We start from the raw sequence: 18,578 nt of genomic DNA, 5'->3' as shown, positions 1-18,578 counted from the left end.
TCAAGAATTATTGATAGGTGAAACAGTATGAAAATCCGTTCAGTAGTCGTTTATCACGAACATAAGTACTAACAATCAAACAGACAGACGCGGCGGGGTGCTTTGTTTTATAAGGTGTAGTATTGTCACATTACACCAACATTTTAACACAATACATATACACGTACATCTTAATACAATAAATATCGTTTTAATTAACCATAAACTTATTCGACGCTCCTGTGATATAAACCGCGAATAAACTTAACAAGCCGTGTACGCCCATACAAAGTTATCGCGTCGAGCGTCGAGCGTCGAGCTTACGTAGTTGTACGCAGCGTGTAACAGATGGCGCTTTTTTGCTGACATGAAGATCGCAACAGGCAATTCGTATGCAATTATGCATGCGCTCATCCATAGTTTATATCTATGCTATGAATATAAACAATATGAGGAAATGCCGCCTCAGGGGTGTTTTTTTTTTAAATATGTAAGCTTATTTTTTAATTTCGTTTAGTAATACCACTGCATATATCTTGTTGGTAAATAATGTTTATTTCCACTAGTCCATTTCTATTTGGAGAAAGGTTTGCTCGGAGGCACGACATAGTGTGTTTGGAACTGCTCTTGGCCGAAGAACTGCACCTTGACCATCTCCGTCGCATCTTTGGCGTCCACATCCAATTGCAGCATTCTCTCGTATACCTGCAGGAGCAGCATCAGGCTGTGCTTCTTTGTGCGCCAGTTTTGACGGTTCTGCATCTTGTTCGCAGAGCTGGGATTTTTAATAATATGATTAGGTACATCTTAAAAATCGAATCCATTTGTTTGACATAATATGAAAAGGGACCTAATTGTCGATGGCGCTTACGCCATTATTAGCGATGCTCCGATATAAATACAATGCCGCGCGACGCAGTGCGGCGTATGCGCCATCGACAATAAGGTCCCTTTTCATAAATAATGCCCAAATTATTGAAAGTCATAATGTAAATGATTGTCAGATTATTATTAGTCCTAATTCTGAAACCGTTAACTTTTCAGGGTTTTCGTAAGGTTATCAGGACAATCCTGAAAAGTTACGCGTTTCTGAGAAAAATTACTAACGAGAATGCTGACAAACAATTTATGACTTAAAACTTTATGGGAAACAATAGAGACCTCTTAAAAATAGTACCAATTTCTTTATTAATGCGCAAAAGAAAAACTTGATAAATGTCTGTAGATATAAATCGACCTTTATGGTGACATTCCATTTCTGACCGCAGCTGCACTAGGGGCATTCCACGAGACTGTCGCTTACATAACGCTTTTGCCTTGTATGGCAGCTACCTCAATAAAATACGTGAATCTCGAGAATATACTGCCAATTTGTTAGCCAAGTCATGAAATATTACCTGACCCAATATCGCTTACTCAGCATTTCCAGAAGTATTAGAAGAATTGCGTTATGTAAGCGACAGTCTCGTGGAATGCCCCACTACTGGTACGAACGCGTCATTGTTATTGAAGCTTCGCTTTGTTGTTGTCCATAGTAAAATGAATGGCAGTGCAGCTGGCGTTGGAAATAGACTGTCACCTTAAGACGAAACAGGAGCTGAGTTTAAATATTTTAGGGAAATATACCCGTCTCGCTAACGGAAACGGCTTCTAAAACTAGTGCGATAAGGACAAGGCGAAAAATCACGCGTAAAAATTACTGTTTCCTCCTCCAAAACTTAAACAATCCTATCCAAACTTGGAAATCTAAGTGATTATGAAATTATCTGTGTCGGACCGTTTTCCTTTGGCTAATTGATATCAGTTTTGAATACTACGCCTCTCATTGCGGCATAGTCAATTAGGCCATTTTTGAAGGGCTCTAGCGCCCTTAAAACAAAAATATCAAAAAAAGCAAAACGGTCCGACACAGATATTGACAATATTAATCTGTGTTCAAAAAGATCATTGCTCTAGCATCAAAACCCACGGAGGAAACAGTCGAGTACGTTTGTATGGAGAGATGACCACTCCTGTTGGCTCTTAATACTCGAAGTTAGGAGCGAAGGCAAATAAAAGTGACATTCCATTTCCAACTGCAGCTGCAATACTGTTCATTTTCTATGGAAATTGACAATGACAGCGATGCGTTTCCATAGTAAAATGAACAGTATTGCAGCTGCAGTTGGAAATGGAATGTCACTCTAAAGGTAAATGCTTACATCATCGTTTCCCACTCTTCCATGATCCTGTACATCTGCGTCTTGATCTTCATCACCCGGTGGAACAGGTAGCCGATACGGTACCCAGGGAAGGAGTTAGTTGCCCTGCAAATTACCAACAAGTTTTACCTGCACTGCCTAGCGCTTATATCGATAAATAAAATAAGTAAATAAAATAAATATTATAGGACATTTTTACACAAATTGACTAAGGCCTACAGTAAGCTCAATAAGGCTTGTGTTGTGGGTACTCAAACAACGATATATACATATAATAGATAAATCCATACATACATAAAAAACCGGGCAAGTGCGAGTCGGACTCGCGCACGAAGGGTTCCGTACCATAAAGCAAAAAAAAAACGGAAAAAAATGCAAAAAGAAAACGATCACCCATCCAAGTACTGACCACGCCCGACGTTGCTTAACTTTGATCAAAAATCACGTTTGCTGTATGGGAGCCCCACTTAAATCTTTATTTTATTCTGTTTTTAGTATTTGTTGTTATAGCGGCAACAGAAATACATCATCTGTGAAAATTTCAACTGTCTAGCTATCACGGTTCGTGAGATACAGCCTGGTGACAGACGGATGGACAGACGGACGGACGGACAGCGAAGTCTTAGTAATAGGGTCCCGTTTTACCCTTCGGGTACGGAACCCTAAAAACAACCATGACTCAGGAACAAATATCTGTATCATCATACAAATAAATGCCCTTACCAGAATTCGAACCCGGGACCATCGGCTTCATAGTCATCGATATCTTTTTATTTACATAATAATCGCCTGTAAACACTTTCCGATTACAGCCTATACATTATATTAAAAAAGTTAAACAGTTTATTTACGTGGGCAATAATACGGTAAAGGCCACCTGCACCATTTATTTACTAACCCGGGGTTAACCGGTTATAGGTTCCTGAAATTACCATGGTTACTAGTACAATTTGACAGTGGGTTAAAGCAAAGACATAAGTAACTTTGTATAAGACGAATAAAGTCTAAGGAAAAAACGTGCCTCGGAAATCAAGAAATAGTCATTCTCGGATTGATGGCCCACGACGACACCGTTTCATATTTAACAATTTTAACACATAGATATCAGTGAATGAACATGGATCAAAATGATATAAAAATAATAAAATCATCATTAGGTACATATATATTTTGTTCGATCATTTTAAATACGTTTTCATTATGAGTTTTAGTCGTGTGTCGATAGATAAATAAATAAATAAATAAATAAATAAATAAATAAATAAATAAATATTATAGGACATTTTTACACAAATTGACTAAGTCCCACGGTAAGCTCAAGAAGGCTAGGGTAGGGAAGGGTAGGGTAGGGTAGGCTAGGGATAGATGGCAGTAAATTTACTGTGACTACAAAATTCACAATGACAACTATCTATTCTTTTTGGTTAAAGGTTTAACCGGTTAGCCCCGGGTTAGTGGGATGGTGCACGTGGCGCTAAGTGTCTATAACGACCCTCTTGGAGATGACGCAGTATTTTTTGAGGAACATTTCATTTGCGATCTGAATTTTAGGATTAATGGGAGTTTGAAACTCAAATTTACATACAAAAGGTTCCAAAGATAAAATGTGTACTTTTCAGATTGATTCCATTGTGAAGAAGTGTGTAAACATTTTAACTCACATTTATAGACGGGTCTAACGCGAATTTTATTCAATTACCTTGATTTACCAACGTTTCGACACAGCACAGGTTTCAATGGTCGTGGTCGCGGCTGACTGGCTCGCGGTGGCTGGACCAGTGTAACCTGTGTCGAAACGACGGTAAATCAAGGTAATTGAATAAAATTCGCGTTAGACCCGTCTATAAATGTGAATTAATATGTGTTCAAAACGCGAAAGTTTAAAATATGTGTAAACATTGTCAGAAAGAGTTTAAGTAGAAAAGCAAGAAACAAAATGTTGCTCCTACTACTCTCTTTGGTCGGTCCCTCATGTCTGAGGATCGTGGTCAGTATCAGAGTTGCATCTGGAGCGGATAATCTGCCTCCACCGGTTTCTGTCCAACGCGTCTCTGACGACCGTGTAGAAAGCAGAGGATGACGAGTCTTTAACTTGATCGGTCCATCTTATTGGTGAACGACCGCGTGATCTCCTGCCTTCGGTGTGTCCAATCACTATCAGTTTTTCCAAACTTTCGTCACCTCTGCGCACTGTGTGTCCGAAATATGATAGTATACGCTGTTGGCATATGGTGGATAGACGAGTTTTCACTCGGAGCTGGGTTAGGATTGATGCATTAGTACGTCTCGCCGTCCAAGGTATTCGTAACATTCGTCTCCAGCACCACATCTCAAATGCATCAATCCTTTTTCTCTCTCTGGCCAGGATAGTCCACGTTTCCACTCCATACAGGAAGATAGGGAATACTAGTGCTCGTATCAATCTGATCTTGGTTTTGATACCAATTCCCCTTTTCTTCCAAATGTTATTTAAACGGGTCATAGCATCCTTTGCCATCCCGATTCGCCTTCTTATCTCGGACACACATTTGCCATCATTGCAGATTTGGGAACCCAGGTAAATATAGCGGTCGACTATATCAATGCCAGGAATGTTGCAGGTGACATTTGCTAACTTTCCGGCTCGATCCACCACCATCACTTTGGTTTTCGCTCTGTTCACAGCGAGACCTACGTTGCCACTTTCTAATTCGAGTCTTTGAAATAATTCACTCATGTCTTCCATTGATGTTGCCAAAAGAATGGTGTCGTCTGCATATCGGAGATTCGATAACCTTTTCCCACCAATAGGGAAACCCTTGTCCCAATTTTCGATGGTTTTCCGAATGATGTATTCTCCATATATGTTAAAAAGTGCAGGAGACAAGATGCACCCCTGTCTCACTCCCTTTTTTGTTTGGAACATATTGGAGCATTCAGTGCCTATTCTAATGAACGAACGGTTTTCAGCGTACAGACTCTTGATCAAAGCAACGAGGTGCTCAGGGGCTCCCATTTCGAGTAGAACATTCCACAGTTTGTCCCATTGCACGCAGTCGAAGGCTTTCTTGTAGTCAATAAAGCACAGAACCAAGGGGCTGTTGAATTCCCTGCTCTTCTCTATGATTTGTCGAACGTTTAGTATTTGTTCCCGCGTTCCTCTGCCCTTCACGAAGCCTGCCTGCTCTCTGGGTATCTGTCGGCTTAGAAAGTAGTTAAGACGTTCATTAATCACATGCAGGAGGATCTTACTGGCATGAGATATTAACGCTATAGTCCTGTAATTGCCACAGTCTTTTGAAGAGCCTTTTTTATGTAAAGGTATGAACACCGATTCTGTCCAATCTTTTGGCCATCTTCCAGTTTTCCAGATGGTATTACAGATTTCGGTGATACCCTTGGTGCCTCGCGGACCTAGGTTTTTCAATATTTCGGCTGTAATAGTATCCTTGCCCGGTGATTTCCTGCACTTGAGAGCTTTGATGGCCTGATCTATTTCTGACGGTAGGATATCAGGTTCTTCTGTTGACCATGTGATATTAGAGTCAATAAGGCTTCCCGTGTCATATAGCTCCGCGCAGTAACTTTTCCAGCGCTCCAACACTTCAGCCACACTTGTCAGTAAACGTCCGTCTTTATCTTCGATGGCACAAGTCCTCGGTTTTCGCGTTCCAGTCAGTTCTTTTACTTTTTGAAAAAGATACCGGGATTCATTTCTCATCGAGTGGCGTTCGAGTTCGAGACAAACTTCGTTGATGTGATTATCATAATCTTTCCGACAGCGTTGTTGAACTAAGCGGCTCAGTTCTGCATACCGCTTCTGGTCTTCAGTTGCACATATACCGCGTTCCTTTAGTTCTCGTCTCTCAAGGATGATTTGGGCCGTCTCCTGTGTGATAAAATCTTTCATAACGGGCTTCGACATCTCATTAACCCTAGCTGTTTCCTCTATCATCCTTTTGAAATATTCCCATTTAGTGTCACTGTCTGTCAAATTATTTGGGAAGTCAACTACTCTCTGTGCAAAGCCTTCTCTGAAGCTACTGATATTTATGCTTTGCATACTCGGGCCTACTTTAGGTCTTTGCATCCTCTTTAGCCGTACTCGGACTGTTGCTACAAGAAGTTGGTGGTCGGAGCCGCAGTCAGCACCGGGGAGAGTTGTGGCGTTTATCACTGAGCTTCTCCATCTCGTCCCTACTAATATGTAGTCAATTTGGTTTCTACATCTGTCGCCAGGGGATATCCAGGTATATAATCTACGGATATGATGTTTGAAGCAGGTGTTTGTGATAGTAAAATTTTCTTCACAGCAGAACTGTAACAGACGCTCGTTCCTGTCATTACGCTCTCCTATTCCGTGTTTTCCCGCAACACGCCGAAGGTGATCATCATCTGTGGTATTTCCAACTTTCGCATTAAAGTCCCCTAAGATGATAGTTACTTCACGCTTTGGAAGATTTTTAAGTGTCGCAGTCAGCGCATCGTAGAAACCCTACACACCTACAGCTCCTACTACAGTTATTCAGATTAGTTGTAGATTCAGTACTTATGAGCTACGTGTATGATAAATAAGTACGATTTCCACCGAACGGGCGGAGTCGGCGCGCATTTCACATTTGTACGACCGGAAGCCGGTCGGCTTCTCGCGGACACGACCAGCTCCGGACGGACGTCATCGCTTTTGCCATAGGACGATTGTGCACTACAATGAATTTTACTGTCCGGCAGTCCGAGTTTTTACGGTCCGATATGGCCGGCCATTAAATGCTAGCACCTGCTGAGTCGGGACCATTTCGTGACCGTGGTAGTATTACCTGTTGTTTTATCTATTAAGTTTTGTCACTGTTCGAGCCAATGCTATACCCGTCTATTAAAACTGAGTATGACAGCGCCACCTAGGGGTGACCCGGCGTAAACGCTCGCGGCCATGATTAAAATCAGTTTTCGCTCGAAACTCCTACGTCTTGCAAGCAAATTATTGCATCGCCGTCGTAGCACCGCATTTACTAACTATTTAGTGTTTTTTTGTGTTATATTTCGCCCCGGGGTTGTTAATTTTGAAGACACCATTGGATTTTGTGATAAAGACCGAGTAGTGACAGTGTTTTCGGCATCGAGCGGGCAACGAGGTGCTCCCACCAGCAAAGGCCAGATTTTCTGCAGATTACGCCTGAGAGAAGAACAAGGACCCACCAAGTAAGCCCCTAGAATAAGGCAAAGTCATTTCTTCGGTTTTTAATCGGCGAAAGTATAGCAAACCCCGCCTTCATTCATTTTCCGAGTTCGTAGCTTTCTTTTCGAAAACGTACGAATAAATATTGAGTTTTCAAGTCAAATCTTATGAGACCAAGAGTGGCAGTAGCTTTACGAGCCCGTGGCTCATTCATTTAATGGTCCTTCGCCCTTGGATTATCAGTTCAGTGTTTTAAATACACATAAGTAAGGTATATTTCTTACATACCAAACTAACCTATAAACTACATACATTCCTTAGTATCGGACGTTCTGTACGTGCCTTTTCGCAATAAAACGTATTTTTATATACTTTTTATTCTAATTATATCGTTATTTAGGGTTATTTATCTAAATATCTACTTCCGTATAGTTATCGAATTTAGTGTTCCATCTTGCCCACGCCATTCTTACGTGTAGGTACTTACTTAAATAGCGGACAGTAAAATACTTTTGTAAGAAATAAGTAGAAGACCCGTTGCCTTGCAAAAATAGTAAATTAATACATTCGAATCGATACTTACTTACATTACATCTTAAGTCGTCGTCTAGGAAACATTACGTTGTGAGTAGGTATATATATATATAGGCAGTGAATATCCCGCCGGCCGGTACAATTGCACGGTCAGCTGTTTGGGTTACCGTCGACTGTAGGTACTTATCGACTTACGCGTGGTTTAATATACGTTTTTTAATAGGTAGGTATCTGAAATCATTGCAGATCAAAACTGGGTATCATTTTACGTTGTAATTATATACGCAGTCTACTTATATACTATTTTTGCGTGTTGGTTAAAAATGTCGCTTACTGAGGAAAAAATAGGGCCTAATATTAAGTTATTAGAAGCTAAAATTCAGGCGTATTTCGGTAGATTACAAGGTATCTATGACTTGTCGTCGCACGTCGCGACAGCCAAGACGCAAGAACGGTTTATGTCGCAATCGGCGAACGTAGAAGTACTACGTTCGGAATTTAATAACCTGGTAGAACAGCTTAATGCTGCGCGTATGCAAGCTGATGAAGAGTACGTACCGTCGTTTCAAACATGGGAAGCTTTTGAGGAAATGTTTTCGCACATTCAACATGTCACAAAACAATTGACGGCCGGCAAGTCCGATGGGGCGCTGGCGCCAGTAGCCTCGCCGGCGCATCTTAAACCTAATTTAAAGCTTCCTCCCATTGTTCTTCAGACGTTTGATGGCGATCAAAAGAAATTCGCTTCGTTTCTCGAGTGCTTCAATAGTACGGTACATCGTAATGCGGCCCTTACGGATGCGGAAAGAGTGTTTTACCTGTGTGGTCAACTTTCGGGTAAGGCGTTAGCAACAATAGCTGGAATTGTTCCTTGTGGTGAAAACTATAAATTGATTTACGACACGCTGGTGGACAAATATGAAGACGTGAGGTTGTTAGGTACGTCGTATTTGGACGAGTTGTTCAATTTTAAACAGTTAGAATCACCGTCTGCGAAAGGATTAAATGACTTTGTAGATTGTTTTGTAACCTCTGCCGCGGCCTTCGATAAACTGGAAATATCGGACAAGAAAGAGTTCATATTCTTATATTTAGCGTTAAAGAAAATCGATCCCGAAACCGGGCGTATGTTCGAAAATTCCGTACGCTCAGAGAAGCTGCCTAAATACACTAGCTTTCTTACGTTCATTAAGGAACAAGCCAAAATACTGGAACGTCGCGGGGACCCGGGTCCCGCCTCTAATGTAGCATGTGCGAATACGACCCAGCGTGCGGGAAAGTCACAGGGTAAACAGCCGATCGCGAAGCGCACTCAATCATTTGTAACAACTTTGGAAAACACGGCTACGTGCGAATTGTGCAACGAAAAACACGATCATTTTTATCAATGTAAAGAGTTTAAAAAGTTAAATCCACGTGAACGTTACAATACAATTAAAAAATATGGTGCGTGTGTAAGGTGTCTTAGCCACAAACATAAGAGTGGGAACTGTCGTTCAAATCAGGTATGTGATAGCTGTAATGCTAATACTCACCATTCGTTATTACATTTCGTGGAAAATATATCGACATCGCTAACCACAACTGAGGTAGCTGCCCCTTCGTTGGCTGTGACACCAAGTCATGCAATGATAGGTGAGCGCGCAGTTTGTCAGTGCGGCGGGGCGCGCGCGCGCAACATGCTCCCCGCGCCCTCTCTGTCTCCCACAGCCGCTGAGATACCCGCGCACTTGGACTCGTCCGCGATAATGGACTCGCCCGTGCCTTTGGACTCGCCCGTTTCTGCGACTACTTCGGGAGCGGATACTACAAATAACGTACATGTGTCGTATAATTATTTACAAGCAAACATCGCGCCCGAGGTAACGACAGCAATGTTAGCTACCGCCAAGGTGACCGCAATAGACAAAAATGGGAAAATACATTATCTGCGTTGTATGATCGACAACGGGTCACAAAATCATTTCATAACTACCGCTGCCTTTAATAAGCTGTCATTAAGTTATTTAAATAAAGAATTACCGACGACAGTAAGTGGATTTGGAGGCGTTCCTAATGCTACTAAGGGTAAAGCGCAACTTACGATCCGATCTTGCTATAAGAAGGATGTAACTTACGACATAACGGCGTTAGTCTCGGACCGCATAGCGCTCCCCGTACCGACCGCTCGAGTTGACCGCGCCGCGCTGACTTTCCTGTCCGGAGTGCCGCTCGCGGATGATGAGTTCCACGTTACTGGAGACATCGACCTACTTATTGGAGTCGAATTATTTGGGACCTTGCTTATGAGCGGTCGCGTCCACGGCCCACCCGGCTCACCTGACGTGTTGAAATCCACACTTGGGTTTTTAGTAATGGGGAAAACTCCCGTAGCACTACCACAGTCTAAGCCAAGATCCGTAGCATTATGTGCGTTCACGGGGGCACCGCTAAACAAATTAGTAGAAAACTTTTTTGAGTTAGAAGAAGTACCTACCTGTACTTCCACATTCATGAGCGCCGATGAACAAGCCTGTGAGGAAAATTATAAGAATACTACCACTCGGGATGACTCGGGGCGATATTCGGTAGCATTACCCTTTAAGAGCAGTCCAGAGGAACTTGGGAATTCGCTGGTTCTTGCCGAGAAACGTTTTTTATCGCTGGAAAGGAAATTTAGCTCCACGCCACCCTTGCGAACCGCTTACGACGACATCGTACGAGAGTACATAGAGAAGGGTTACTTGAACATCGTAACAGGGGACAGTAGGGAGGAAGGTTATGTAATTGCCCACCATGGAGTGGTGCGAAACGACAAAATTTCTACCAAGTTGCGTTTGGTCCTGGACGCTAGTGCGCCGACGGACAAGAACGTTTCGCTGAATTCAATTTTAAATCCAGGTCCTAATCTGCAGTCTGATTTATTTCTAGTACTTTTGAATTTCAGATTATTTCCCGTCGCCTTTTGTGCCGACGTTAAACAAATGTACCTTCAAATTCAGGTGCACCCCGAGTTTAGGAAATACCAACGAATCTTGTATAGGTTCAAACCTGGTGACCCTTTGCAATTATACGAGTTTGAGCGTGTTTGTTTCGGTTTATCCGTGAGCCCATATCTGGCGTTACGAACCATTCAACAATTAGCAGTTGACGAGGGACCCCAGTATCCACGCGCGGCTGAACTTATCAGGCGAGGAGATTACTACATGGACGATGTTGCATCTAGCGCACCGTCTGAAAAAATAGCCTCTAAAACGGCAGCACAGCTTATTGATATGTTCAAGGCGGGTGGCTTTGACCTGATGAAATGGTCGAGTAATTCACCAGAGCTCCTCAAGGCCATACCTAAAGAGTATCTACACCCGAGTTGGGTTGAGTTTGGTGACGGGTCTTATCAAAAGGTTTTAGGCATAAAGTGGGAGCCGCGATCCGATTCATTTTCATTCGAAGTAAACTCAAATACAGAACGATGCACCGCAAGCGCAACATTTTATCGGTAGTGGCACGATTGTGGGACATTTTAGGGTTTGCGGCTCCAGTGATCTTATATGCTAAACTTATGATAAAACAACTATGGTTGGAACACATCGACTGGGATCAAACCCCACCCTCAGCTGTTATCGACGCGTGGGTTAATTTCGTTAGAGATTTACCGCTTCTGAGCCAAATGAGAATACCGCGTCACGTAGGCGTAACGTCTTCCTGCACAGTTACACTTTTAGCCTTTGCAGATGCGAGTGAGAAGGCCTATGGTGCGGTACTGTATTTACATGTGGTTGCTAATCAAAGCATATCAGTGCGATTTTTGTGCGCGAAATCCAAGGTGGCCCCGATGAAGGTTGTGTCCCTGGCCCGGTTGGAATTATGTGCAGCCTGGCTTATGTCGAAACTGGTTCGAGTAGTTATGGATAACTATAGCACGCGCATCTCACTCTCTCATATCTATGCGTTTTCGGATTCGACCGTGACCCTACACTGGATTCATTCCAGCCCCCACCGATGGAAAATATTCGTCGCGAATCGGGTGGCAAAGATCCAAAAGAATTTCCCATCGGATTGTTTCTTTCACGTGTCAGGAAAGGAGAATCCAAGTGATTGCCTGTCGCGTGGGCTTACACCCTCCCAACTGTTGGAACATCCGCTGTGGTTACAAGGTCCATCGTGGGCTCGACTGGAACGTTCAAAGTGGCCTATAAAACCTTTCGTGGCGAGCTCGGAAGGTGAAGTACCGGAACAAAAGGTAATAGCCCTACCCACTGTAGCTACTGTGGCCCCCCCAGCGGAGGAGCCTGTGCTGTACACGTTGTCCAAAAGGATATCATCCTGGTTAAGATACCTGCGCGTTATCGTTTACGTGTTACGCTTTATAAAATTGCTGTCATCAAAAGGCGCTGTTACGACAGAGGACACGGTAGCGGCTGAGTTAGCCGCTATCAAGACTATTCAGACTGTGCACTTTCCGGAATATTTGGAGGCCAATCCGGCTGGCAAAGCCCCCGCCTCGAAGGCTATTCGGAAGCTTAGACCCATCCTAGTAGATGGAGTGTTGCGAGTAGGAGGTAGATTGGACAACGCTAATCTCACCTTTGATCACAAACATCCGTTTCTACTGCCACGGAAGGATCATGTCGTTAACCTGATCATAGATTATACGCACCGCAAGAATTGCCATGCAGGGGAAAAGCATTTGTTGTCGTTGTTAAGGCTTCGGTATTGGATATTATCTGCTAGAGTGATCGTGCGCTCCAGAGTCGATTCGTGTTTGCGGTGTTTCAAGGCACGTCCAAAGGGAATAACGCCACCGGCAATGGCGAATCTGCCAGAATGCAGACTACAAATCTCCAAGGCTTTCGCTCATACTGGAGTGGATCTATGTGGACCGCTCAACGTTACATTGGTACGAAAACGTGGTGCTAAGAGTCAGAAAATGTACGTATGTGTCTTCATTTGTCTGACCACGCGCAGCACGCATGTAGAGATATGCGCAGACTTAAGTTCGGAAACGTTCCTTAACGCACTGAAACGGTTTATATCCCGTCGAGGTCCGGTAGATACTATGTATTCAGATAATGCAACGAATTTTGTGGGAGCTGATTCTCATTTGAAAAAACTCCTTAACCAGGGCTTTTCGGACACCTTTCGACGGGAGCTTCTAGAAAATCAAGTAAAATGGAGATTTATCCCGCCCAACGCCCCACACTGGGGAGGCAGCTGGGAAGCGGCTGTAAAATCATTTAAGACTCACCTATTTCGGGTGATTGGCGCTCAAATATTGTCATATGACGAACTTTACACGCTTTTGTGCCAGATTGAAGCTGTCTTGAACAGTAGGCCTTTGGGTCTGCTAAGCGCCGATCCCGCAGAGCCCGCGCCGCTCACGCCGGCTCACTTTTTGAATACCGTACCTTTAAGGTCCTTACCCGCCTCGGAAATAACGGAAGAGCGTACTAATCGGTTATCTCGTTATAGTTTACTTGAGAATCTGGTACAATCCTATTGGCGTCGTTGGTCCCTAGAGTTTTTGCATACGCTTCAAGCACGGGAGAAATGGAACACTGATTCGCGACCTATCACCGTTGGGACTGTAGTTCTTATTATCACTGACAACGCCCCGCCGTTGCACTGGCCGATGGGCATAGTTATGGAGACTTATCCGGGAAAAGACGGCGCTATAAGGGTAGTCTTAGTCAAAACAAAGAACGGCACGTACAGGCGTCCGGTAGTGCGTTTGTGTCCACTTCCTAATAATATTCCTTAGACTTATTCTTAAAAAAAAAAAAGGTTAGTGTAAGTAAAGTAGGTTAATGTATAGAACTAATATTATTTTTAATTCCTCGGCCGTTTAAGCGGTCCTTCTAGCTTTAGCTGTAATGCATAATATATTCTTTCCTAGTTTTTTTTGAAAAGGGAACCTTTCAAGGCCGGGGCTATGTTCGAGCCAATGCTATACCCGTCTATTAAAACTGAGTATGACAGCGCCACCTAGGGGTGACCCGGCGTAAACGCTCGCGGCCATGATTAAAATCAGTTTTCGCTCGAAACTCCTACGTCTTGCAAGCAAATTATTGCATCGCCGTCGTAGCACCGCATTTACTAACTATTTAGTGTTTTTTTGTGTTATATTTCGCCCCGGGGTTGTTAATTTTGAAGACACCATTGGATTTTGTGATAAAGACCGAGTAGTGACAGTGTTTTCGGCATCGAGCGGGCAACGAGGTGCTCCCACCAGCAAAGGCCAGATTTTCTGCAGATTACGCCTGAGAGAAGAACAAGGACCCACCAAGTAAGCCCCTAGAATAAGGCAAAGTCATTTCTTCGGTTTTTAATCGGCGAAAGTATAGCAAACCCCGCCTTCATTCATTTTCCGAGTTCGTAGCTTTCTTTTCGAAAACGTACGAATAAATATTGAGTTTTCAAGTCAAATCTTATGAGACCAAGAGTGGCAGTAGCTTTACGAGCCCGTGGCTCATTCAGTCACGAATAAAAACATTCTATTCTATTCTATTCTATTCTAAATGTATATAGTAGCTTGTGCACTAGACGTAATTTTACCGTCCGACATTTTACTTTTCCCCATTCCGGACAATTTTTTTCCGGTCCGAGATGACAGCCATGAAAAACGTGTTTATGCTTGGGCACTGCGTCTGGAATTAGTATTATTCATGACTTGGCCGGGCGGGGGTGGGCTAGGGGGGGTGTGTGTTTCATGCCACTGCGCCGCACCTGCAAGTAAAAAGACGGACAAGTGCACAAGCCAATCATCCGTTTTTTTTCATGGCATATCGGACCATGAAAACTCGGACTGCCGGACAGTAAAATTCATTGTAGTGCACAATCGCCCACACTTAGATCATTTAATAACCGGAGTCGCCTTTAAGAGTTTACCCGTCTGCCGAAAACCTCGCAAAATTGTGCAAGTTTTTGTATAGACTGACGTTTATCTGACATGGCTATTTAAACATTACGTACAAAGGGCCATATATTTGACCACTATATAACGTAAAAACCCTCCCCCGCAAAAATGGGCAGACTGTTTTGTACAGAAAATGACAGCCAAGGCGTCTCCGGTTACTAAATGCTCTAAGGGCATACATAATGCAGGTACCTATAGGCACATTAGGCACAGGCATAGACTCCATCAGCCGGTCGGTGGGAATCGTACATTAGGAATGGCTTTCTCACATTTTCAGTCGTATAGCCGTGTCCACCTGGAACCGTATATGTATCAGGAACGTCATGGTCAGCTTTATATAATGCCACTCCCGCAACTTCACCTCATCATGCCAAAGCTTCTCAACTTCATGGGGCAGTTTCAGCTGTTCATTCTGCCTCCTGGTTTTCAGCTGCTCTTGGGCGACCACTTTTAGGTTTTCCTTTATGTTGATGAGCATTTTTGAGGCGTCGCCCAAGTCTTTAAGGTCGTGGTCGTGTGAGGCGCTGGTGCTGGTCACTGCCTTGTCTGAAAGATGGTGTTCGATACACATCGACCCTCTATTGTGAAGGCATCAAGTGTACCTATAGTTTTTTTAGCATTAGAAAGAACTTCGCAGAAGTAAGCTTGTGGTTCCAAATGCGGCACTTTTAGCGGTAATAATTTGAAGTAAATTATATGTATTGACCATGTTACATTAGATAATTCAATAATTATTAACAATTAAAGAGCCTGACAAAAACTACACGCTTGCTTCTGTGAAGTTCTTTCTAATGCTAAGAAAAAAACGAACTATAATAAGTTAAAATTTCAGATTTAGGCCCAGTTGCACCAACCACATTTAACAGACTGATTAACATCAAACAGCAGTGAAGTATGAATATTCCCATACAAATAAATTTAGCGAACGCTTTAACGGTGACAGACGGTTTGGTGCAACCGATCCTTAATCTACAAGATGGCACTCAAAGAAGCATACGTGAACGCTCAGGGCCTCTTGCGCGTTCCAGTGTTAACGCTCCTCTTCACGTTGGGCCAGCGCCAACGCCAACGAGGGACGCAGCCATGCGGTAGAATGAGATAGCAATATCACTTGCTCCCTCTAACGCATACATGCGTCCCTCGTTGGCGTTGGCGTTGGCCCAACGTGAAGAGGAGCCTTTAGCGTTGGTTGGTTGGTTATTTGCTTGGGTGTTAGCTGGTGTGGTTGGAGTTACATCTAACTCGGAGTTAAGGCCACAAGATGGCAGACGATCGAAAGAAGGGAAGGCTACATATACCGGGTGTGGCCTGTAATATGAGCAAACAATTTAACTGTACGAGTAGGTGTACTCCTCATACTGACCAACATTTGTTCAACAACTTTTAAATATTTTTAAAAGTGGTTAGATTTTTAATACACTTTAAAATTTATTCTAAGCCGCAATGTATTGCGAATTTTGTTATGTTTAAGGCGTGACAAGCAACGTCAATCACAAATGATATGGCATGGCGATGGCGTCCATTGAAGATAATATTTATTTTGTATGAAAAATAGGGTGTCTAATTACTTCATAATTTTTAAAAGTTGTTGAACAAAAGTGTGAACCGTTTGAGGAGTACAATCCATGTTTTAATTATTTGCTCGTGTTACAGGTCACACCCGGTATACATTATAGAAGTAAGGTACTTGCGCCTAATAAGGCCCACTATTAATTTATTTTTTTATTTTTTTCATTTTTGATATGAACTTGCAATTTTGTCTATGGTACTAACCAAACATGGGCGAGAAATTTAAACTCATTTACACTTATAAAAGTATGAAATTTTGAAATTGAGCAAGCTTTAAAACTGGGCCTTATTAGGTGCAAGTACCTTACTTAATATATGCCCTGCCCTAAATGTCGTCCAGGATTTCCAGCTTCCTCTGCAGGTTTTTTTCTGTATGTAACTCTTAAACCTTACTGCTAGGAACATTTTTGATGGTCAGTTAAGTACCTGTCGCTATGTCTACTTATACAAGGAATCAAGGACCCCCCATAGTTTAAGATGATTATTTCACCCTGCACATGATATCACTAATTAAGCATAAATTACCTACTTTTCGGTCGTCGATAACGATTGTCATATTAACTATATTCTGTATCTTTAGGTATCTAAATAAAAGTAAACAAAATCTACCTTCAAGTGGCTCCTCAAGTCAGTTGAGGGTAGATGAAAACATCATAATGTAGGTTAAAACTTAAAATCAGGTCGTTCACAGATCCAGGCGATTTTGTATTTGGTTGGTTAACCGATAAATGTTATTACCCGAAAATGTGCAAATTATTTGTTTACTGTTATACAGAGTAGAGATGCCCCGAATAGTGAATGTGGCCGAATACCGAATATTCGGCCCCTCTCTCGGCCGAATACCGAAAATTATTATAAAAACTGTTCGCCATCTAAGCACAACGTTTTCTCAGATATATTTTTATGTTGAACCAAATTAATTAATGTATAATTAGAGCCAATCAAATCAGACCCATGATAAAAAAAGTATTTTTAAATCAACAAATGCTCAAAAACGTGCCTTCGTATTTAACTACATACTTTGCATGAATACATTTTAAATATTAAATATACCTAGTTTTCGGTTATGTTTTAGTAGTAGTAGTAGTAAACTCTCTATTGTACAAAAAGACATTAAAAATAACATACAATTAGTAAGAAGTACAAAGACGAACTTATCCCTTATTTTTTTGTGTAATTTCTCTTTTTAGGTAGATGCAACAGATATTCGGTATTCGGCCGAATAGTGGGCAATATCGGCCGAATACCGAATATTCGGCAAAGTGGCCGAATAGGCCGAATACCGAGTAGTTTCCGAATATTCGTGGCATCTCTAATACAGAGTATAGTCTTACTCCATCGCTGTAAGTCTTCAATCTCGTTGAGGTAGTCGTGGAAGTCCGGCAGGTCCTCTTGGCCCTCGGGTCCGATGTTCTCCGCGTCGGCGCGGCGCGACGGCGGCGGCACCTGCAGGTCTTCCATCAGGCTCAGGTTGCCGTACACCACCTTCAGCACCGGGTAGCTTACGAGGAAACGCCCGGAGGCTAGGTTAACTGTTGGCCCAAAAAACCCATAGAATTTGTTAGTTGTCTTAAACTACGTACCTAATAACTAGTGTTAGTATTAACATTATCACTAATTAACCTACACTAGAGAGGAACTGCAGAACAGACAGGTCGCCCAGTCAGAACCACCAAGTGCCTCCACAATCGACAGTCGTATCTATCGGATAATACTTTCAGAAAGCTTTAAGAGCCAACAGGAGTGGTCATTCCTCCATACAAACGTACTCCTCGTTTTCCTCCGTGGTTTTTGAAGCTAGAGCAATGATTTTTTCAACACAGATTAATTTGTCAATATCTGTGTCGGACCGTTTTGCTTTTTTTGATATTTTTGTTTTTTAAGGCGCTAGAGCCCTTCAAAAATGGCCAAAATGGCCTAATTGACTATGCCGCAATGAGAGGCGTGGCATTCAAAACTGATATCAATTAGCCAAAAAAGCAAAACGGTTCGACACAGATAATTTCATAATCATTTAGATTTCCAAATTTGATTACGATTGGTTAAGTTTTGGAGGAGGAAACAGAGGAACAGTACGAAACCTCGATTTTTGAGATTTTTACGCAGGATTTTTCGCCTTGTCCTTATCGCACTACTTTTAGGTGCCGCTTCCGTTAGCGAGACGGGTATATATACCTAAAATATTTAAAACTCAGCTCCTGTTTCGTCTTAAAGTCGAGTATTTAATTTCTTCCTGTACTCGAAGACA

At 42.5% G+C, this 18,578-nt stretch overlaps 1 protein-coding gene across 1 annotated transcript; it reads right to left on the bottom strand.

Moving 5' to 3' along the window:
- Window positions 1-549: 549 nt before the first annotated feature.
- On the bottom strand, window positions 550-17,716 carry LOC134668473 (uncharacterized). The gene is made up of 4 exons (XM_063525926.1): window positions 17,665-17,716; window positions 15,031-15,307; window positions 2,181-2,285; window positions 550-735 (listed from the first exon to the last, which is right to left on the bottom strand). Exons 2-4 carry the CDS (start codon window positions 15,237-15,239, stop codon window positions 699-701), a joined length of 351 nt encoding a protein of 116 aa, XP_063381996.1. The 5' UTR covers window positions 15,240-15,307; window positions 17,665-17,716; the 3' UTR covers window positions 550-698.
- Between the last annotated feature and the right edge of the window lie 862 nt (window positions 17,717-18,578).

Source organism: Cydia fagiglandana, chromosome 11 (genome assembly GCF_963556715.1).
Source record: "Cydia fagiglandana chromosome 11, ilCydFagi1.1, whole genome shotgun sequence".
NCBI classification, from domain to species: domain Eukaryota; kingdom Metazoa; phylum Arthropoda; class Insecta; order Lepidoptera; family Tortricidae; genus Cydia; species Cydia fagiglandana.
Note: the sequence above shows the minus strand (reverse complement) of the source record. Positions and strands in the feature narration are given on the sequence as shown.

What these genes read in the sequence shown, in the direction of transcription:
- LOC134668473 (XM_063525926.1), bottom strand. Translation starts at nt 15,239, where the DNA reads ATGCTCATCAACATAAAGGAAAACCTAAAAGTGGTCGCCCAAGAGCAG. An exon ending in ACGGCTATACGACTGAAAAT is followed by an intron (nt 2,286 to 15,030) that starts GTGAGAAAGCCA and finishes GGTAATTTGCAG; the next exon opens with GGCAACTAACTCCTTCCCTG. An exon ending in GAAGAGTGGGAAACGATGAT is followed by an intron (nt 736 to 2,180) that starts GTAAGCATTTAC and finishes AACAAGATGCAG; the next exon opens with AACCGTCAAAACTGGCGCAC.